General features: G+C 47.4%; 2 protein-coding genes across 3 annotated transcripts in view; one reads left to right on the top strand and one right to left on the bottom strand.

Moving 5' to 3' along the window:
- LOC120961078 (synapsin) overlaps window positions 1-22,791 on the top strand; it is a 42,280-nt gene that overhangs the window by 13,881 nt on the left and 5,608 nt on the right. For both annotated transcript variants that reach the window (XM_040384699.2, XM_040384700.2), the window contains 4 exons: window positions 95-465; window positions 1,409-1,513; window positions 21,768-21,988; window positions 22,076-22,172. In XM_040384699.2, the coding sequence (XP_040240633.2) occupies window positions 95-465; window positions 1,409-1,513; window positions 21,768-21,988; window positions 22,076-22,172 (794 nt within the window). The remainder of the gene's footprint in view (window positions 1-94; window positions 466-1,408; window positions 1,514-21,767; window positions 21,989-22,075; window positions 22,173-22,791) is intronic.
- LOC120961079 (tissue inhibitor of metalloproteinase) lies at window positions 1,564-19,929 on the bottom strand. The gene is made up of 4 exons (XM_040384702.2): window positions 19,436-19,929; window positions 3,136-3,284; window positions 2,553-2,638; window positions 1,564-2,416 (listed from the first exon to the last, which is right to left on the bottom strand). Exons 2-4 carry the CDS (start codon window positions 3,263-3,265, stop codon window positions 1,988-1,990), a joined length of 645 nt encoding a protein of 214 aa, XP_040240636.2. The 5' UTR covers window positions 3,266-3,284; window positions 19,436-19,929; the 3' UTR covers window positions 1,564-1,987.

A 22,791-nucleotide genomic window follows, 5' to 3' on the forward strand; every position in this document is an offset into this window, starting at 1 on the left:
TACCGCCGCTATGACGCTTTTCCGCCTGCCCTGCCTGCACTGCCTGGCCAGATTTAAAGGTTCGCTTTTCTGGTGCACCGTTTCCTACCCACAGGTGCGGCCGTGTCCACTGCCAGCCGGGTGCAGCCGTTCAATCGGGACAAGTGCTTCACGCTGCTGGTCGTGGACGATCAGAACACGGACTGGTCGAAGTACTTCCGCGGCAAGCGGCTGCACAGCGACTACGACATTCGCGTCGAGCAGGCCGAGTTCCGCGAGATCATGCTGACGGCCAGTGCCGACTCGGGACCGATGGTGGGCTGCAACCGGGCCGGTTCGAAGCAGGTGAAGCCGTTCCGCCCGGACTTTATTCTGGTGCGCCAGCCACCGCGCGACGGCTCGAAGGACTATCGTTCGACGCTGCTCGGGTTGAAGTATGGCGGTGTGCCGAGCATTAACTCGCTGCACTCACTGTACCAGTTCCAGGTAAGTCATTTGGGAGGATTTTTACTAGCAAAGGTGTGTGATATAGTGTACTATTGTTCTTAAGCTTTCCTATCCTCGTGCCATTATCATCTGCTTTTGGGCAAATTTGTTAATTTGAGGTTTTTTTTTTCAAGGGTTTCAAGACTTTTTTTGAAAATTTATAGTTAATTTAATGTCACTAGCATCTAGATGCCTCCAATAAATTAGCTTTTATAAGATTAAAGTCACATTAGGAGTGGATATACGATTTGTATTCTATTTATTTGATTTTGTAATTTTATTTTTAGATGAATCTTTTATTCTAGCGTTGATGGGCATCTTTTCTATGTATATTTCGTATAAACATACGTTTTTTATTCATTTTTTGTTAGTGACATCTTTTGGCATCAGCACATCAATACAATTCAAAAAACGGGTGCCATCGTGGCATTTTAAAATCATAAAGCTTTTAAAGAATGATCAACATTACGTTTGATACAGATCTCTAGCTAAACACGCAATGCTTTGCATTTCCCTTCGCCATTTTCCCTGCACTGTCCTTATTTGCTTCTAGTCGCACACTTACACACACACAAACACGCGAAGGACAAAATCACGCCTAGTTTAAAATTCTAAAGCAACCGAACAATTGTCCAAGTGCTATACAACGATTGGCTTTTGCTTGGTAGCCTCAGGCTTTTAAATAACCTTCAGCACCAATTTCCCGATTGCTTTTGCGACGTCAGCACCACTCTCTCCTGGAAAGAAAAACATCCTGACCTCCAGTCCACTGCTTCCCATTCCAATGCTACTCCAACTGGGCTGACTGTGTGTTGCGCTTCTTTATGTATGTTTACTGTAAGCAATGGTGGCTTGTCAAATGTTGCCCACTGCATATCGCAAGATTGTTTGTAATACAGTTACTTAATTCGCTTTCGTTTTCAATCTTCCTACGCCCCGGCAGGACAAACCGTGGGTGTTTGCTCATCTGCTGCAGCTGCAGCGTCGTCTCGGTCGCGATGCATTCCCGCTGGTTGAGCAGACGTTCTTCCCGAACCCGAAGGACATGGTAAGTGCAGAACGCGCAGGCGAACAATAGAACCAAAAACACACCCATGCTACAGTTACACTAAGTATAATCCAATAATTTATTCATGAAAATATCATACCCTCTCTCATATCCACAACACGCGTGTACCATTCGCTACGACACTCATCGGCTTCCCTGTCCGCGTTGTGGCTAATTGTAATTTGTACTTAACGAAAGTAAGATTTGCCATTCCCTTCACAGTACTCTACTCTGGCACACTGCTCTGGCCGGTCGACCTCTCTTTCTGGTTGGCCGTCGCCGCCCAATACAACCTTCTTCTACACCATCGATCGTGCTTGATAAATAAAGGACATTTTCAGGGGGCATTCGCTAGTTACCATTTGTTTTGGATACCAACCGACGCACCCAGAGAATAATGTCCGGAACAAAGTTAAAATATGCTTGTAAACGGTTTATAACAACAATTCAGGCTGCCAGGCTTTCCATAGGGTTTCACGGGTACTTGGGACTATTCTCGGCGACACACTGCCCGAAGCGGGGCGATCGGCGCCAGTGGCACTTGATCGGTGCTCCGTTCTTCTTCGTCACACCGGCCGGTACGCACGAGCCGTAGCTCGTTTCGCAGATACCCTTCGGCGCGAACGGGGTCCAGTTGCAGGAACCGAGCCGCTGGTGGCACTTGTCGTCCCAGCAGTGATTGATCTTGCACTTGCAGCCCTTGCGATAGACGCCGGCCAGGCCGCGCTTCTCCACCAGCGACAGCTCGTCGTACGGTCGGATAAAGTCGCACAGGCCAACCTGTTCGCTGTTGGCCGCAATCGCGTACAGCGTGGACGGTTTCAGCTTGATGCCACACGTCGAATCCATCGTGGATGTGTACAGCTTTCCGTGGTTGAGGAGCTGCCGTGCCTCGTCGCTCATCTGTTGGGAAGGAGGAGAAAAAGAAGGAGAGAAATTAGGCAATGAGTTAGAAATCCTGGTACGATCTCCCCTGCAGGCGCTACAATTTGTGTGCTGTTGCGTGCAGGATCGTACTCAACATTGCACGCGATCTTACCTTGTACTCTTTCTTGATTGCAATCTTGTACGCATCCATGGCCTCGTTCTTTGATGCCGTTTTGCGCAGCACTTGTGCAACGATTACTAAAAAAAAAGTGGGAGATAAAACAAGCGACAGAAGACGTTAATTTTTGTCCCTCTTTTTTGTAATCTTTCACCAATGCTCAATGGGCGACGAATAACGTGAAACACTTGCTTAGCGATCGCGGTGACACCTAGCACGATGATGTCATTCCACAAACCCCATTAACGATAGAAAGCGCCATTAAACAGGGTTGATGATTATGGCGAATAATGTTATAATACATGACAATGTCCAGGGAAGTGCACTCCGGAATTATTAACCATCTCGCATTGATCCAGCAAGGGCGCAAAAATGATTTAACTCTACCTCCGAAGGTGAAGGCAACCTCGTCTCGTTTGCTCCGAGCCTACAGTAATAAACCGATTTTATGGCAAACGAAATGAGGTACACACCGGCTGCACCGTCAGCAGACACAACTGATGGATGCCGCCGTGACCGGAGGATGACTGGATGGGGTCAGTAATCGCTCGTGTAACCTTTCACATTAATAACTTACCGTACTGCGAGTCGCAGAAAGCCGTCTGGGGATGCTGCGGGAGGCAGCTGCAGGTTTCGGCCGTGGGAAGCATCACCATCGCCAGCCCGACAATCGTCAACAACAGCGGTAGCAGACGGTTCGTCTTCATTTTTGGTCCGATATTTCAACTGAAACGAAATCAAGAGATAGAGAGAGAGAGAAGAACAGTTAGCATGGGAAGAATGAGGTACACGATCAATGCCTCGGCAAATCATATCACGCACGATGGTGTCTGTGCGTCGCTCTCAAAGTGCTTTGAAACGGTTGAAATTAAAATCTCATAATCCCTGAATCGGCACGAAGTGTTGACGGGGCAAGAATGTGGAAAAGGTCACCTCTTGCCGGAGAGCACACACACACACACTTGCACACATACCCGCAAGCGCACATTGCCATCGAACGGAAATGATTTTTTAAACAACCCTAGCCTTTTCTTGTTTCGTGCCTCTTTGAAGTCTTTTCCAGGTATCTGGAAAAAAGCCAAAGATGTAATTTATACGCCATGCGCCACACACGATCGTACGCGTGTTTATTTGTGCTGCATTTAGCATTCATCGCGCACGGTAGTTAATCTTCGGCCCATCGATCCCGATCGCGCATCTTCGGGCAACAAATCATCCCCATCTGCCAGTGCACGAGACATCGCGCTGGGAGAAAACAATCATCCATTTAACCACCAAGCTAAGCTATCTGATTGTTTCGATACTCCAGCGATAAATTATCCAATCACTGTCCCGTGTGCACGGGTTGTATGTCTTTATTTTTCGTACATTCGTACACAGTTTTGTTTTACTCGCTTCACATCGCTCACATGCACAATCAGTAAACATTTGCTATTTGCGCAAAGGAGGGTTCTGCGCGGCAAAAGAAAGGAACCTTTTTTTCTCCATTCGGGTATGCATTATTGATGGGACGCGGAATAACTTCGCGTACGGTACAAAAAAGTTGGCCATTCGCGTTATGAGCTGCCGGCGATGGTCGGGACCGCAACGAATACGACGGCAACCACGATACCAGATATTGACACTTTGCCGATTGGAGTTTGACTTGAAATAAATCATACCGACTTGAGGACTTGGGATTTGTGGAGCAATCCGGCGATGTGGAGACGGTGCCGTGCGCCACGACCGGGAATAAATAAAATTCTTGATAAACATGTATTTTCATCATCCCGATCCCGAACAACCGGATCTAGCCCCGGTTGCCAGCCCGCCGTACACCGCCACTTCCTATCGCTCTCTTGGCTCGTACTCTCGATGTCATCGGCTAAAAATACACTCCTGTGCTCACCACGTTCAATGTTGCCGGCCTTCAACAAGGGGAGGAGATGCTATTTAACGTGTGTGTATGTGTGTGTGTGTGTGTGTGTGCGCGCCCCAAAGGGCAAATTTTTAATGTAAAGTGTACCGAAAATTCTCCGAACACACACGCCGCCATGGTCGGCTCGTTTGGTGGAGACGTTTTTGCCTACCCCAACACTTGGGGTCGCCGTTATATATGGCATGCACTTGCCAAATCGGAACAACCTTGACAGAAGCAAAACACATGCCGCTTTGCTTGTTGAATTCCTCAAGTAACCCGAATCGCGTTACACTCCAACACTCACACCTCCAAACCGGAGGCACTTTTCATGCTCCTGTCAATTGGCACCCGGTGTAATCCATCATGATTCGTTTTTAAAGCTTAATCGATGTAACGGTTCGATTGTGTACCTGGTCACTGTCACATCACTTCACACCTTTTAGCCGGCCATTCAGTGGGTTGTTGTAGTATGCCTCAGGCACTCGGAATTTCAGTCAGTCCCGGTCCCGGTTGGTGGTTACACGGTGGCATTCACTTATCGTGCTACTAATTGAAATCACTGGTCAGTTCGGTACGCTTCACCCCATATTTGGAGGCGCTAACGGAACAGTACTACAGGGACAGGCACAACAGGCTGGGGAAATGGCAGTGTAAGCTGTTTGTAGTGGCAAGCCCATGCTTCAATTACCATTTCGTTCCATTACGCTAACGGAATGGAATGGCTGTGCAATGGAGGGTGGACGGAGTGCGGTGGTACATAATTAATAATAATTGCCAACAGTCTTAAAGTGGGGAAGAACGACCCTGTCATTCAAGTGGTGTCGATCCTGTGGAGCGATAAATGTTGGGCGACAACAGAAACACAGCATGCAAACAATCGCAAAGAAAAGAATATCGTTCCTTCCATTAGGCTGGTTCCATTTCCAAGGATCATAGCGACGACTTCACACGACCGTGCCTCACTGGGCCATTCAGGATCGATTGTCGAGCCGAAAGTGATCCACAGAATTGCAGTAATGACAACCGCATAACACACCCAAACACAACCGGGCAGCTAATGGTTAATTACTTAACCAAGTTCCCGTCGAAGTGCTCCAGAAGTGCGTTCGCCTCATGAAACATTCACAATGCGGTGGATTCACCCCAAAGATTGGAGAGCTACCGTTTTGGTTCGTGCTAAAAGTCGAAAGCAAAAGCAAAGCCGCTCCATTAACATCCCGCAAACGTGCGTACTAAGCCGTGCGTGACACTGTACCAATCGGTACCGATTAGGCCGTGAGGCATGAGAAAGTTCCTTCTTCCGACATACGAGAGCAGCGGTGTTTGTTCTTTATTGGAGTTTTTTTTTTCTTTACTACAGCCGCTTTCATAATCGCCCACCGAGTTCCAGTTATTGCTACGGTCGGTGTAGAACTCGGGTCCACTTCGCTTCTTGCTGTGTTCCTCATAAATCACAACCTCAGGCCGCCTCAGTAGTGATTCATTCGGTCCCGTCTGGTCTGGGCGTAGAATATGAGGCAAAACTGCCGCTCGATAGAGAGCTGACGGCAGCACTTGCTAGCAGGCAATTCGAACACCCGATTCGATGCGGCAGAGTTCCATCGAATACTGCTAGCCCTAAACATCTCACCCGGAAGATTAACGGCCCAAAAGGGGTGCATTCTTTCTTTTTCTCCCTACTTTTTCTCCGCCTTTAGACAAGGTGCGACTCATGTGACAGAGATATTAAACAACATAACAGCAACGAAAAAAATATCGTCATCTCACCACCATTTAGCACCCGCACGAAAGGGATGAGCATACGGGGACACACACGCGCACGCATCGGCTATGCGTGTGAATGCGTAGGATGTGTAGGAACTGTCCTCCCCCGTCCCTGGAAGTGTGATTGTGGGAAGGAAGAAAATCAGTTAGCCCCTATTAGCAGGCACGGCAGCCGCCGCAGTAGTTTAACCGGAGTGTATTTGTCAGCTTGGCGCAGCTGTCCGATGCGAGGGATGCGGCTGAAACCAAATAGCAACATAGATGTGTGTTTGATAGGATTATGTGCCAAAGGTGTTTGACAATTTCTTTCCTACTGAATGGCTGTGGGGCTGTGGGAATACCGACGCTGACAAAAGTTTTCGTGCGATCGGATCGGAATTTTACACTCTTTTTTTGTGTCACCCACCGCTCGTCACCCTGACGGCTGCAGCTGATCTAAGTTTTGTTTTGATTCGTTTTTTTAAACAATCCTGAATCGCGTTCGTGCATTCAATGATTGCACCAAAGCGCATCATCGCGATCATCATTCGGGCAAACGAGATCGGCATACGATAGGAGCAGGCGCTCGAGAATGGGGCGAAGATGCAAAAGTGACAGCTGTCAGCAAACGCACCTAGTTTATTGGTGCGCGGCGGGTAGTGCTGGGCTGCGGTACTGCTTTAAATACGCTACCGTGTGCGCCCATGTGTGTGTGTGTGTGTGCTTGTATCACTCATTCTTCCCCAGGGTGTGTGTCCTAGAATTTTCAAACAAACCGCGCTTCTATCGGACCGGCATCGGGTAAAAATAGCTCTAATTGAGTCATATTTCTCGGTGGTTTTGTTTTGACACCGCACCAACACGGCGTGGCCGGCCTGGGCATACACTCACACACACACACACACACACTAACTAGCGGCACTATCATAAAAGTAGTCGCAGGGCGAACGGGGTAATGGTTACCGCCCCGCACCGTTCTGGCATTCGGAGCATGCGAAAACGGAGAACTCGGCCTCGGTATGTTACGCCTTGAGTGCAGCCTTGATCTTCGCTGGATTCGCTCCATCGACGGTCGCAACCGGGCCGCGGCTAAAGAGTGCAATTCCAACAACCGAGGAAGGGTACGAAACAAAAAAAAAGGTTGCACGAAGATGCGTACGCGACAACACTGCGATGGGTGCTAATGGTTTGTTTACTTTTGTCTCGTCGTGATGATGCATTGCTTCTTTACTTTCTTTCTTTTTGGTGCTGCTGAATGGCCCGTACAGATGACGCAATGTGTGAACGCACCTCTGTGCGTGGACAAGTTCCTTCTCGTCCTTACCCCCCGGCTTCTTCGAGTTTTCTCCTTTTTGTAGGTCAACAGGGGTGCCGTGAACCGGTTGCTCCTGATTTGTAACAACGAGCACTGCTCGGCCGGTCGACATCAGTCATTTGTGCCGTCCAGTAGCTGATGCCTCGATCAATGTATTAGCATATGCACCGGGCGGGCAATAAATTTCCCTCCATCGATGGGGCTATGTACCTTCCCGGCTACGTTCGTCGTAATTGTACTGTATTTGTCAATCAGGGGGAAAATAATCGTGCTCCCCATATTGATACCACGGGCCAGTACAGCAAAAAGCAGCAAGAAGTTGGTAAGCTGTCACATAAATTAGTACATCGTGAATTCCCCCATTTAAAAGTACGACCTACCCCCGTGCTTCATCGCTTGATTGATCCCCTCCATTCACGGCAACGGGCACGACCGAAGGTTTGTAATTGATTTCAATAATTACCGCCAGAGGAGACGCTAGCTTTTAGCGCGAACGGCCCGGACAGAGAGCCACTCATTTGCAAATAACAGGTTTTCATTGATACGCCGCCAACGTCAGCGCATAGGATACGCAACCGAACGGACATTGTTTCTGTGGTCGGAGTCGCGTGGTCTAATAGTTCAGATCGTCGGGAGCTGCAGTTGCTGTGGGCTGTTAAAACAGGTCCAAACGATAATTTAATTATAGTGAAGCTTATAAAACCAAACAAGGTGGAGTAGTAGTAGTACCGTGCCTAATTACTTCTTTACCGCCACACCACAATCAATTGCACAATGTCTGGGGCCAATCCACTAACCAGCAAGCGGAACGATCGGTACAATAAATAAAGTTTCTTTAACGTGTGCTTGGGACCTTTTTATTACAGAGCATCTTTTCGAAACGGTTGAATCACACGCTGCCTGAGGGAAGAGCCAAACTCAATTTACCGCACACATTTCCACAAGTACAAGGACAAATCCGAACCGGCCGTTGTTTGTTCATGTGTGTAAACTTACGAGAGAGCGGGAAAGAAACCCACAACAGGTTCAGCATCTTGCGGCCTTTGGGCGGGACATTCTCATCGGCCACACTTTCCGCAAAGTAATCGGCACAGTACGGTTCACTCGTCGCTCTCATGCGATACCGGAATAATGATCTCATTTACGGCTCCATTCACTTCGGCTCGGCGTTTAAATTACTTTACGCCCTTTAAAAGTCCCGATCGCTCGCCCCAGATGAGGACGGCAGCATGAGCCGCATGCGGCGAATGTGTCATTAGTGGCCCAGCATGAAATCGAAAGTCTCACCTTGTGGACTTCGCTACGTATGGCGGCGGCTTACACACTCAAGATCTTGTCGGGAATTTGGAAGCAAGAAGACAGGGCCACACCGACGCGGTACGAACGTCATGGAGTAGCGGCACTATTTGTTGGTTTGTGTGTGTGTGTGATCGATAAAAATCTCGCGCTGCGTGCCATGCCCCAAGCGCCCAAAACCAAACGTCCGATCGATCTTCACCGCTCCAGGTGCAAGATGGAGCAGATTAAAAAGCATCTGATTCCATCCATTCTATTCTTCCGCCTCAATTCGTGATGGGATGGTTTCCTTCCTCCGCTTTCAGATTCTTTGCTTCTCATCTGGTCGGTAGCTATTGTTGTTCAGCACACCACTACACAAGCCATTCGGTCGCTAAAGCCCATCAAACGGTAGTAAATCTTTCGAGGCCCTCGAACGAAACGAACCCAGAATCGAACCGGCTCGATCGTTCAAGCTGTCGTGACAGGGGGGGGGGGGGGGGGGGGGGGGAAGTGCTGCATTTTTCGTCACCAAGGAGAGCGAAACAGAGAGACGGAGCGCGAAGGGCAGACACGTATTTCCACGTGGTATGCGGCTGCCGACGAGGGGACACGTAGCGGACATTAACTTTTACGACTAATTTATGCTAATTGACACGCGAGCCAAAGATGCACCGTCGGCCACGATGCAACGAGAGCAAGAGCAAGCTGTGTAGCGATATTAAACGGCCATATCTTGTCATCGTATCGGGGCCGTGTTTTTACGGTGGGAAGTTTTACTGCAAGTTAAAATTATCAAACACACGCGCATCCAAGCCCAGCTGCATGCTTCAAAAGGGCCGCGGCGCCAACGAGGAACGTCGTCCATCGGGCCCCGCACGGTTCGTCACCCCCGGGTAAGCAGCATTCTCGGCTGACTGACGATCGATTACTCAGCAGGGCTCGGGGCTGCATATCGGCAGAGTTTTGCGCGATCTGATTCCATCATCGATACATAGCACCGCGCCGGAGCGCGATCACTTCCTCGATGCGATTTGCATTCCACATGCACGATGCACCGCAGCAAGCAGTTTCTTCCGCACGCTAATCAGCTTCTCCAGATCGGTGAACAAAACTAAGGCGGAACAGAGCACTATTCAGCTCGCGATGATTTGTGGACGTGCACAAATCGGATGATTCAAGACTCGCTTACATCTCAACCTCAACGCTGGAACCCAAAACAGCGCCCCTGCGATAAGATAGGGGAAAGCGGGGCAAAATGGGCATGTTAAGCAGTTTACTGAATATTCCATTGAATATGCCACAAAACACAATTATTCATGCATTATTGTATGCCTCCACTATTTATCTATGGATTAAAATTGCCACATAGAATGAAAACAACTTAAAATCATGAAAACAGTGTAAAATAAAAGTTGATGTTTTACGAGAAGCTATTTTGACTCGCGGGGTAAAATGGGCATAGCCCTGGGGCAAAATGGGCATATGTAAACAAACTGTGAAACGTCAAAACACTGGGGTAAAATGGGCCACAACAACTGCGCTTAGGTAATGGTCTATGCTTTTGCGCACCGTTTCGTGAATTGTATTTTCGTTCTATCTTTTGTTTTGCTGGTCAGGAAAGCCCTTAAAATTCTTCCAAAAATATGTTATCAAAATTAAAACAGTTTTTACACGTTTAAATCTACAAAATCGATTCTTTTGAAGCTGTGTCTGTTATCATTATTGAGGCGACAAATATAACACCATAGCCTCACCAAACGCCATTTGTCAAAAGTATCTGCCCATTTTGCCCCAAGCGTAACTGCCCATTTTGCCCCACGTGAAGCATTTTTGTATTTTATGTTATATTAGTAAAAATACGCATTCGATCGCCTTGCTTTCTTCAGACAAATTGTATAGAAATATCACATCTTTAATAATATATAATGTAAAACTTCAACGCATCCCTGTGACACTGGGTTAAGCTTATTTTCGAAGTGACAAAAATTACATCAATATGCTACTAAACCTTATTTTGCACTTTTCTTGGTTATTTTTTGTGTTAGCGTTATGAAACTTACATGGTGTTCATAAAACACTCTAATGAATACATTTTGAGCATTGGAAAGTAGCTTTGTAGTCAAATAATGCTTAAATAGAGGGTGCCCATTTTGCCCCACATGCCCATTTTGCCCCGCTTTCCCCTAATTGGAATGTTTCGAGCGCGCGCGCTCTCGATCAGCAAAATCCGGTCCCGCGTGTTGATAAATCAGCGTCTACAATCAGTGTGATCAGTGTTGGTGCGATGTGCGGTGGAATAAAAAATTAAATCGCATCTGTCACGGTTGATTGTTTTGCTACGAACCGTAACGGCAATGTTGTCCTGCTAGGGTCGACTGCACGTCAAATGCATCAACGCCTTTTGTCGTATTTTAGTTTTTTGTACTGAACACATCAGAACAAAATGGTTATCTTACAAAATGAATACAAGCGAGATAAAGACACAGACACATAAACAAAAAAAGCATTCGCATAAGTACTTAAAAGTTCAATATCCTAGTGTGAAGCGTCCACGATAAAGTTGGTGAACCGATTTCAGCCATTTCCCATCGTCATTGGCTCTTCTTTTCGGTTGTGAGTATGCTTAAAAGTTTCCAACCCCTGTAGTGCTTCACATCCCACCCATTCCGTGGCTCGGCCAATAGTCAGCCCGCTTTCATCCTCACTCCCACTGCGCACCAAACCGACCGGGGTGGTACGGGTGATATGCTGTGCGCACAGTAGCACAGCACGACCCACACACCATGATACGGTCGGATCGTTTATCGTCGGAACGGCAATAACAAGTTGGCCACCCGCGGGTAAGCATCCCACTTCAGGGTGGTGGGTCAGAATTGCTGCCAATTCCCTTGGCCCTCGTTACGCAAACATGTGTTGCTGCTGGTGCTGTGTGATCGTGTGTGATAAATGATTTGGAGTATCGCCGGAAAACCGACGCTCCCTTTGCCGGCCCGTGTCAGGTGCAATGGATGATGCGGTTGCGCTATTTTGTTACAAAACCCAGCCCAGACCCAATGGCCACTTCCGGGAGCGGGATGAAGGGGATGCGAAACTTGATCAATCCTTTAAGCGCGCGTCATTTTGCAACATGCGCAACGGTTTGGTGTAAATTGCGGGAAGATAATTGAAGGGCATGGTCAAGATGACTGCAAACAAAATGAAAATATTCAAAACAATATTCAAACACAAGGGGTTTTCTAACCGATATGTACTCAAAACTAAGCAAATTAGTAGATTGATTGTTTTGTATATGTAAAATTTACATATTTTTTATTTCTAGAGTATTTTAGTTTACAGAAATATTGACAGAAGCGTTGTTTGTTTCGTTTTTGTATGTTGAAATGTTGAATTAGTTAAATTACTGTTCGAAACGCGCTGCCAAAATCGTTTGCAATTAATCTTTGACATAACCTATGCGTACTTATCATTATTTTAACCAAATTTATAGCATATAATATGCCAAACATTGGTAGAAAAGTGATATAACTTGTTTGCAAATAGTATGTACTTGCCAAGTTACACCAGTCATTCCCATCTTCCCCCTTTTACTTTGCACGCAAAATGCGGCTCTCAGATGGGAACCTTCACTGGATAGATGCATATTATCATAAAGTTGCCCTCACACACACACACACACATATATACTGCGCCATCCCTTCTACCACACCTGGCGGTATAATGCATGCACCAGCCGTTCGTTTTCCATCGTCATGGCCAGTCGCTGCCTTCACCGAGGGAAGCGCGAACAATGTAAACCTCTCTCAATGGGTCGCATTGCATGCATGTGCTCCGCTTACCAAAACTTTCCATTTTCCAGCACCCTGACAGTATAACCCTTGATTCCCTTCCCCCATCCCCCCTCTCACCCCATTCCTAGAGATGGACAGGAAACGCCGTCTCTTTTGCTGGGGGAGTTTTCGCGCGTGACCCGCTCCCGTGCAGAAATGGAACACACACACCGTGCCCGAGGAATGATAGCATAGGGTCTGGTCGGTACAGTAGAAAGATACCCTTTTACCTCACCCGCCCATGGTAAGGGGGCAAAGAGATTGTCAGTGATTGCGGTGTGCTGCCAAACTACACCCACCAAGCTCAACCCTTCTAGGGGAGAGGGGTGAAAATACATGCACTTTCGCTCGCAAAACGCCCTGCCAAACGTTGAAAGACACACGCTAGATGGAAGGTGATAACAAGCTAAACGAACGGTGTGTGTGTGTGTGTGTGTTTGCAACTCACCCCCCGGTCTGGTTGGGCGGTTTGTCGTACGGTTGCCGGCACTAGCCCGGGCTGTGGCTGTGCAAATTCCCTTCGGATGGCGAATTGTTTTGACCCACACCCACACCCTGAACGATAACACGTTCACACTTGCTGGGTGACATGCAGAAACAATTTTGCGATTTGTTTGCTCCCTTGTATCGCTCCACCGTGTCTTAACTCCAACACATGCGGCCAAGTTGCGGCGGCCCAACAATGCACATAGTGCAGTTGCAATTTCTTGATCACGAAATTCACCAAACCTCTCGAGACAACTTCAATCGATCAAATGGAGCGAAAAGCCTCTTTTACCTGTCCGAAAACGGAGTAAGGGGAGCGTTGGATGGTTGTTGATTTTTCCCATTACAATTCGCATTCAAATAAAGACCGGAGCACTGGCACTTCGTCAAGACGGAACGCTGACGCCAGTAAAGCCAAACACCACGCCAGGGAGGGTGAAAAAACACACACCAACCATTGTCGAACATATGGCATCCTGGGCCAGAATTTTGCCCGCCGACCAGCTGATTTATTTGTCGAGCAGCGCGCACACACACGAAGACAACTGCAACAAATAAACAGGAAAGCAAACAGCAGCATGATGGGGGTCTCTGGGCCGGGTTTTTTTTAAGAATTGGAGCATCAAATCGGCGCTGAGGTTCGCGTTTGATGTTTGCGTACGGCTGTCACAGCAAGAGGGACGAAATCGTTCCAAGCAAACAGGCGAACGAAAAGAAATCAAACGATTTGATGCACACGCCACGCCAGATGGGTGAACCAAGAAAAAAAAAACCAAATCGAAAAGAAATACGCCTCGTGCAGGAAGTTTATCTTCAGTTGTCTACTCCCCAGAAAAGAAGACCGCCTGCGCCTGCGATGACAGGGTGACGCAAAACGTAAAAACAAAGCCCCGCGAGGACGGTGCACAGTTGTTCCCAAAGTGGCCAAAGAATTCGGAAAATGTACAACATCCGATTGGGATTGGGGGTTGATACGGGTCGGGGCGAGATGACACCGAAGGAAAGGGCAACAGAACGTGTGCATCTCAACCAATGCTGTCCCTACCCTACTGAGCGCATATTGATTGCGCGGATTTTCGGTTAAATTAATGACGATCTTCAGGCTGTTCCTCTGTTGCGCCTGACAGCACGATGAAGCGCAGCTATTCCAAACATAAGACGAATGGGACGCAGAAAACGGAACACCGCTCTCGTCGCCCTTTAGACGAGTTCTTAGCGCCGTGTAGACCCTGTTGTTTTAGAGGAAGTCATTTGGTACCGTTTCATATCGCAAAACGTGCCATGCCGTGCTGTTGATTGTTTGTACCTCAAGAAAATTAAACTCCCTCGACATGTGGAAAGTGGCACCGAGTGCTGCATTCTAAACTACGGCCAAGCTTCCTGTATCGTTTCGCGAGCGTTGCAACACATTTGCTGGCTAATTATCGCACGCACGTCAAAGTGCATACAGAAGTTTGTTTTTTCTCTTCTTGTGCCCACTACACTCTTTGCACTGCCAGAAGGTGAAGGGGGGTTTGAAATATCAAACACATCATTTAGCTAACATGCACTACATGCAAACCAGTAACCACGGACGGACGGACGGACACACGCAACCTTCCAGAAAGTATGGTTCCAGGCGTTGGACAGGCAGTCGCCGCTGGAATTCGGTTAGAAAACCCATGCCAAGAACCGCATCCGACCTGGTGGGCGTGTGTGGCAATATACATCGACACGATACACACGCTTGATTGTGAACTAGTTTAAATAGCAAAACAACATCACGCAGTGTATTTGCTCTTTCTTTCTCTCTCTCTCCCCATCGGTGTGCTCCGCTTCTAACGGTCAGCCCTTTTGGGGAACTCCGATCGATGTGGAGCATTTTATTTTGTAAACACTCGAAAACCGCACCGCCAGCAATGGTGGTGGTCGTGCAAGCGAGCTCCTTCTATCAAGGGTTAGTCAAGGAGATGATCGTGATGGACAGAGAGTTAAAACAATATGGTGGGCCTTTCCCACTTTCTTGTGGACCGCCGGACCCGTATGTTTATGGCGGACAGGATCATAAAATATCACGGCACCTGTTGATGGATTGGGGCAATTGGAGCTGCTCGAAGATGCTTACCGGATTATCGTTTACCATCTGGCTGTTTTGCAATAGAGTACGCTCTCCTCCCTCCCCCCCCTGCATTTTGCAAAAATAAACAACGGAAACTGCCGGGATGTTTGCGATCGCATCATGGTTAATAACACGCTGTAGTAGCGCTAAGCAGGCCAGCGTAGGCCCGAAATGGTTCACTTCGCCCTCCGGGACGCACCAGAGTGATCTATCTTGGCCGTGCGGAATACTGTGTACGTAACATTAACCAGATCACGTTCATGGGGAAGGAGGGCATGATGACGGGCACTTCACCAACTCTATCTGGAGTACGGTTCCGAGAAGCGCCAACATACTCACTCTCTTTCGATCAACCTTCAACCGTGGCGAAGGCTTTACGTGATCAGCAATTTTCGTGCGGTTGTTAATCCCTTTGAGTTGCTTGTTGCCCTCCAGTGCTCGAGCTCATGACCAACACGGCTATTGTTGCGGCCAGCATCTTGGAATGTCACACCGCAAGGCAAGTATCGCACGATCGCACGCTGATACGGCTGTTTCTGCTGCTGGTTTCGCCCGGGCAAAAGTTATGGCTTTTTCGTTAACCCTAGCCAGCTGTTTGGACCCCGTTCGGGGCAATGGTCGCTTTATGGAGCGTCTCGACTGTCGCCCGCCGGCCAAGGCCGACGGTATGCAGTGAGTTTTGGGCGGTGCAGATGTGCCTGCATCACGTCCGACCGGGTGGAAAAATACCTCGAGGGTGTCTTCGAACACATCATCGCCACACTCTGTGGTGCCCGATTACCATGACCTTACCCAAAGGGCCATCGATTGGCCACAGTAACCGCATACTTAAAAACGATATCTCATCCGGACCCAATGGTTGACGCAGTGGGTCTAAGGCCTAGGCATTATTCACCATCGGGATTTTATTATTAATATCTAAAGCCTTTCGCGGCAGGACAGAGCAGACGGTATGACATCACAATAAGACAATCGATAACATTGTTCCCGCGTGTGTGACTGTTTCCCTTTCTCGGTCATAAATCCCCCCGAAGGCTTCACCGCATGGTCGAGGTTTGTGTCGTGGTCGTGCCTTGAGCTGGGACACTTGTGCAAAATTCAAAGGAAACCAGCGGCTAGAACTGATCTTCTGCAGCTCTCCCAAGGTCACCAGCCACACCGACGACTGCTGCCACACAGCACCGATCAGCATGATCAGTCTCGGGTTTCGGAAACCCGGCGTACCGGATTTCAAGCGTGTGTGCTCTACTTTCCAAGTACGCAACCGTGTTGCAACCGGAGAGCAGGAGCGTGTGTGGCGTAAGCCGACCGTATTTGAAGTAGCGATGGCGAAGGCAAATTTGTGTGTTTTGCTTCACTGTTCTTCTCCACTCGAGTGGATTACTCACTGTTACAACTTCTTCGGTCAGATGCGTGCGTGCGTGCGTGCGTGCCCGGGTCAAACCACTCGTATGGAATGTGTGCTATTTCCCACACGCTGGAAGAGAGGGATGCCGCTGCAACATTACCAGAAGTGTGTGCTTCCAAACGGCACCGCTCCACTCGGTTCGGAAACTATTATGCAAATTTTAAACCTCATTTACATCGATTGGTTGATTTTTTTTTTGCTCCTCTTTCTTACAGTGTTTTACAGAAGGGGGGGGGGGGCCGGGGGCGACACATATCTCTGTAAGCCCCGTCTGGAACACTTGTTCTGCTGCTGCAAAGAACAGAGAGAGAGAGAGAGAGGGGGAAGAGTTTTATTCACCCCAAATGCGTTAAAAGCCGCTACGGGTGGTGGTGGTACTTGTATTCATCCCGGGCATACTGATGGGACCATCAACTCGACAACTAATAACTGAAACCGTTTGGCATTGCCATTACGTACCGTCAGGGGGTTGGTGTGTGCGTGTGTTTCTGTGCTTGCGATCACCGTGCACGGCCAGTTTGTTGGCATTATCTTGGCGATACGTTATCTTTATTTGCGCGAAGGGTAAACGATGTGCTTACATTGCGTCAGGCTTTTGTTTTTTAGCGCATCGGTTTCTTGGAAAAGGGCTGGTAATCGTGGACGTTGGGTGGGTAGAGTATGTAAAAATTTGCAAATTTATCACACATAAATAAGACAACGGGTTTGATTGCCGTAGCCTATTAAAAAGAGGGGAATCGTTAATTAGTTTCGTTTCATAATACATTATACCTTAAAAGCTTCAGAAGCAAAGATATCTTTGTTGATTTTGTAGTTAATGCTCTTTACAACTTGTCTCTGCTACTTGTGGATGATCTAAAACCGATGTGGCTAGTGCCAAGTATAGCACACATGCTCATGGTTTCATTTGAATCTTATTTTCTTTTTGTTAATCTACTCATCAGACTACAAGAATTAAATGAAACAAGTACAGATGTACAGGAGTTCACAATCGTTCGAGCTTTCACGGTTAATAGTGAACATGTCATTGGCATATAAGCCTAGCACAAAAACCCTCGACAAAACACTAATAGTGTATTTTTAACCAAATGATGTTCTATTTAAGTCATTAACCGATCTAAACCTAGGGCACACTCATCTAACTGCTGCTGGAAGACTTACATCTTTAAGAAAAGTTGATGCACTGATGCCCTGCTAAGAGTCTTGATTTCCAATATCCAATATAAAAACTTTATAAAATCCTTACTATGAGTCATGTCAATTAATTTTCTGACAGACAGCTTAATAGAGTCGCTTTATCAAATGAGATAAGGAACAACATTCAAATCACCTTAACGAATGTGTTCAATTATGCATTATGCAGTTGTGAAACACAAATGAATCACACTCCACTCTATACATTGTATAAGCGTAAAGGTACCACAAGTGCTGTGTCGATATATTTAGCATCAAATGCTGTTAAGAGTGTATTGGCAAACAGTAACCACAAGTGGCTGAGAAATGGAATAAAAAGCTGTTTCCGCTCGCTGCGCCACTGAAAATGTACGTCGTGCACAGCCCCACTGGACACCAGCTCATCGATGAGTGGTGTCTTCACAGGTGCACAGATGCACCCAAAACCATACCTTCAATCTACAAACGGGAAGCAATAGCGACCACGTCCCCCATCTCACACCAATCACATGTAATCGGAGGATGAGGTGACACAGACGAATAAAAAAAAAACAACGTGAAACGAAACAAAAGTTCATCCAAACGACTCACTTTACTCATAACTCTTGGCTAAAGCGCACGGCGAAAGATGATACGTTTAAGGTTGTGGAGCGTGTGCATGGGCGCCCTCGTCGAGTGAATGCACACGCTCAACAACCTCATCAACGATAATCAACAGCGAAGCAGCAAGTGTTGCTGCTGCTGCTGCTAACCGGTGGTTACACTGGTGTCCACCCGGATTGGTGATTGTTTAAACGTTTAACGTTGTTTTCCTTGTTTTAAACAACCCACTCTCCCTTCCTTTCCCTACTTTACAACCTGCCTTTATCGTCTCCGATATCTCCCTTTCTCAATTTTTTCCTGCTTCTTGCACAACACGGCCGCAGCCTCCGGCCTCACGGTTGGCGTCAGCCTCGTTCGTGTGTAGCTCAGTCGATTTTTTGCCTTCTCCCCTTTTTTTACAAACTCTAAATGCTCACAACCCGAAAACCCATTAATAAAGTACGGAGTGTGTAAGCAACAATCCCTCTTTCTTGAAATTTCACCCTCTCCGGTGCGTCACAAAACAGCAGACGGGTGTGGGTGAACTTTGTGGAGAAACATTTCGCTCCCTCCGCCCTGGTGGACAGCAACATCCCGGGGCCCCGTGTGTGTACAGCCAGCGGAACAGGAGATTCCGGTCGTCCATAATTTTCACCCATAAATTTGCACTGCCCGACACACACACACACGCACACTTGTCGCTCAGCCATAATAATAAAGGAACCCGTGAGGGAGGATCGAAAACAAGCGACAGAATGCAGTCGGTCATTGGCAAATCAAAATAAAAAGGGGAGAAAAAAACAGTGTCGACACTTTTCAGTCAGCTGAGAGTGGGTGGGTTCGAGTCCCACCGATATGGTGTGGCTTAATATGGATCGCTTGCGGTCAAACAAATTATCATGATTCATCTAGCTAATCCCCAGGAGTGTCGTAGTGTACCGAGTGCTGATCGCACTCTGGCTCGAGATTTATTGTGCTAAACACTGCACCAGTACTGCTCCATTTTCCCTTGGGAGAAATCATTGCTTTTTGTGGGAGGGTTTTCATAATATTTTTTAAACACTTACAACGCTTTAGCTTGAATTTGTTCGCCTCCAAAACTGCAGGACACACGTGCGCTTTCTTCCTCCCGGTCGGCTGCCAACAGGATCGTCCTTGATCTTTCGTCACGTACAACCCGAACGGCGTAAATTTCTCTCCCCCTAAAGTTTGGATTTTTTGTTGTTTCGCACTGCCTACTACAACACACACACACTACACACAATCTTAACTCGTGATCGCTGCCTGCCGCTCGCCGAGAAAAGTAGTAACAATCGCACACCAACAAGATGCCAGATACACTCTTTCACTGCGTTTCAGTTTGCTGCTTCGAGTCGCGGTTTGCGGATGCGGGTTGCAAAAAATAGACAGGAATTAAACACTTCAAAACAACACCACCACCACCCTTCTCGCACACAGTACGGATATGTTCGCGAAAGTCGTCCGGGACACGCACACGGCTCACGTCTAGCACGGTCGCTAGTTCGATACCTTCTGCGATCGTGTTCTGAGATCGGTGGCGATGCACCGCGGTCTTTAATAAATGTGCGCCTGCTCGCGCTGTGCTCGTGAGCGAGAACCGGTGAGGGTGGGCTACATTTTTCTCTCTTACAAACTCTCTTTCTCTCTCTCTCTCTAGCGTGCGTTTCTCTCTTGGGGTGTGCGCAATGGCTTACACTTCACGCGTGCAGGACGTGGTTGTGCGTCGGCTTGTTTTAGGGGTTGATTACTCACATCGCGCGAACGGGTGAAGAGAACATTTGCGGCAAAAACAAACTACAGCAAAAACAAACTACAGCCAAAGTAATTTTTAGGGGGTTTGTACATCTATCACATGTAACGCTCAAACGTTATGAGCAGAATTTGGGAAATCACAGTATACAATCAACAATTTCTATGACTTTTTGTCGATTGGCTATTCAATAATATTGGGAAGGTAATACATATTTTAACATTAAAGTAATGCATGATTTTATCGAAAAATTACTAAAATTAGCTTATCTATTTGTACTACACATATTATGAAATTGAGCTATGAATTTCATGTTACATTAATGACGTATTATTTAATCTGACCATGCTCCTAACTAACAATGCAAAGTTGTACTCAATTCGAAAGTAGCTCTTACGTTCTACAATATTTTGTCACGCTAAATTCAATTGAAACCTGCAGCAATAATCATTGATTGTATTGTTATAGTCATTATTGGATAGCAATAATAAAAAGTGTTATTTAGGTTATGAATAAACAGTGTATTATTCTCCACAAACCAGACTCCTTTTTTTATGTTGGTTTGGATATTGAATTTCCAATTCAAATAAAAAAAAATGTTTACAACACACAAGAACCTACTCGAAAATGCATCACCACTAATCAACATAGTGAATATACTTTGTCCCCAAGGGGAAGAAACGGTTTAAAATAAATGCCCTGTTTTGGGCCAATGAAAATGTTTGTCTTGCTTAAATTGAAAAGCAAACATTCCACGTCGTGAGCAAATAATTCACACCCCAAAACCATTGCTAATGTCCGAACAAAGGCGTAAATGCACTCGTGCCATTTATCAATCGATTGCATTCAATTGGCTACATTACAGTACGTAAGCGTGAAAGATCACACCAGAAACGTGTACCCCATCCCGGATGCTTATCTTGCTCTGGGTTAAAAATAAGAAATATTCCCATTATTGCCCTCGGGCCCCCGTCCAACACCGTCTGTGTACCACCACCAACTACTGATCGCTAGAATCCGGAACCACGTGATCGCCCAATACCGCCCAACAGCCGGATTTCCTACTTGGCCCAGTGCCCAATGCACGCCGGTCCAGCCCAACCCGTCCAGTGGTCGATCAACCCGGACGACCCGGACGCATGGAGTGATGCACTTGGCCGCAATGGCCGTGTCCGTATAGACGCATCCGACCGCTAGGCGTAATTAATTTTCACCAGACGACGACGACGTCGACTGCGACTACTACTACGAATGGTTACAACGGTGTGATCATGCCGACGACGACGACGACAACGACGACCATGAATGCCTTAGGCCGGTGTGGTTAGAGGTAGTATAACGCTGTCCCAACGGTGTGCAAAGTGGCACGTGTTATGATCATTAAACTGGTGGTTTGTGCGAATGAAAACGCTAGATTTCAGTGGTAAAGAAAAGGTGTTGAAATAATAGACTCAAAGGGAAGATCGATCAATCCAATAGAACATCTTAAATGGAACATTGTGTTACAAAAACTTATCATATTCTATTTTAAATCTTTTCACACACAAAGTCACAACATTAAACTATTTCATTCACCAGCTTCTTGCATACTTCTGTAACGATTTCTTCTTTCTGATCTACCATTGCAGTTCACCTGGACCCGGTTCCCTTGCGTGCTGAAGGCGGGCCACTGTCACGGTGGCAAAGCAACCGCCAAGCTAGACAACCCCGGGGCGCTGCAGGATGCGGCGGGCCTGCTGTGCGGCACCGGACTCTCCGACAACGGCTCCTACTGCAGCCTCGAGCCGTACATCGACGCTAAGTTTGACGTGCACATCCAGAAGATCGGCACCAGCTACAAGGCGTTCATGTACGTTCCGGCAGCTGTCCGCGACGAGCATAACTCCGCCAACAAGCGATACTACTAACTGCTCCGTTTCCGTTTCTCGCCTTGCAGGAGAAAATCCATTTCCGGCAATTGGAAAACGAACCAGGGCTCGGCCATGCTCGAGCAGATCCCGATGACGGAGAAGTACAAAACCTGGGTCGACGAGGTAAGTGCACACACACACACACATATACGACTACGGTGTATTCCTTTCCCAATCCCAAACGATTGAGACATTTCTGGCACGATCGCGTCGTGGATGTACGGTACGGTGGGAAAAACGACACCCTGCTCCTACCTTGCACCTTGCCCGGTGTGCTTGGTCTGCTCTTTATGATCCTCCATGTTTTGCATTTTTTGCATTCGTCGCTCAATTCCAATCCGCCCGAATGGTGGTGCGGCCTTCTTTGAACCTCGCGCGTATCCGGGGATTATTTATTGCGCCTAATCTTGACGGCATTAAACGTTGCGTTTGTCGCCGATCGTCTGAAATGATTTATCGACATCATCGTCACCATCATCATCGTCGTGCACCGTACGACATAACCGAATCCAGTTCTGAAAATGGTTGCATGCGTGGAACCCCGCGCCACGACCTCGAGACCGCCAGTCAAGGGACGTCGAGATAATGCTCGTTCCGTGGACTGGACCAGCGGTAAAGATGTCCTTTTAAGGGCACTATCGGGACGCAGGCAGACACGCGACCGTACACCGGCTACCCAGATCGGCTACACGAAAAGTACATTTCGGTGCGCGAATTTTGCATTCCAGTACCAGCACGAACG

The sequence above is a fragment of the Anopheles coluzzii genome, chromosome 2, assembly GCF_943734685.1.
Source record: "Anopheles coluzzii chromosome 2, AcolN3, whole genome shotgun sequence".
In the NCBI taxonomy this organism is placed as follows: domain Eukaryota; kingdom Metazoa; phylum Arthropoda; class Insecta; order Diptera; family Culicidae; genus Anopheles; species Anopheles coluzzii.

Bases quoted from the DNA above. Each gene is read 5' to 3' on its own strand.
- LOC120961079 (XM_040384702.2), bottom strand. From the start codon at position 3,265: ATGAAGACGAACCGTCTGCTACCGCTGTTGTTGACGATTGTCGGGCTG. The intron at 2,639-3,135 runs GTAAGTTATTAA...CTTTTTTTTTAG, and splicing joins TTTCTGCGACTCGCAGTACG to TAATCGTTGCACAAGTGCTG. The intron at 2,417-2,552 runs GTAAGATCGCGT...CCTTCCCAACAG, and splicing joins CAATCAAGAAAGAGTACAAG to ATGAGCGACGAGGCACGGCA.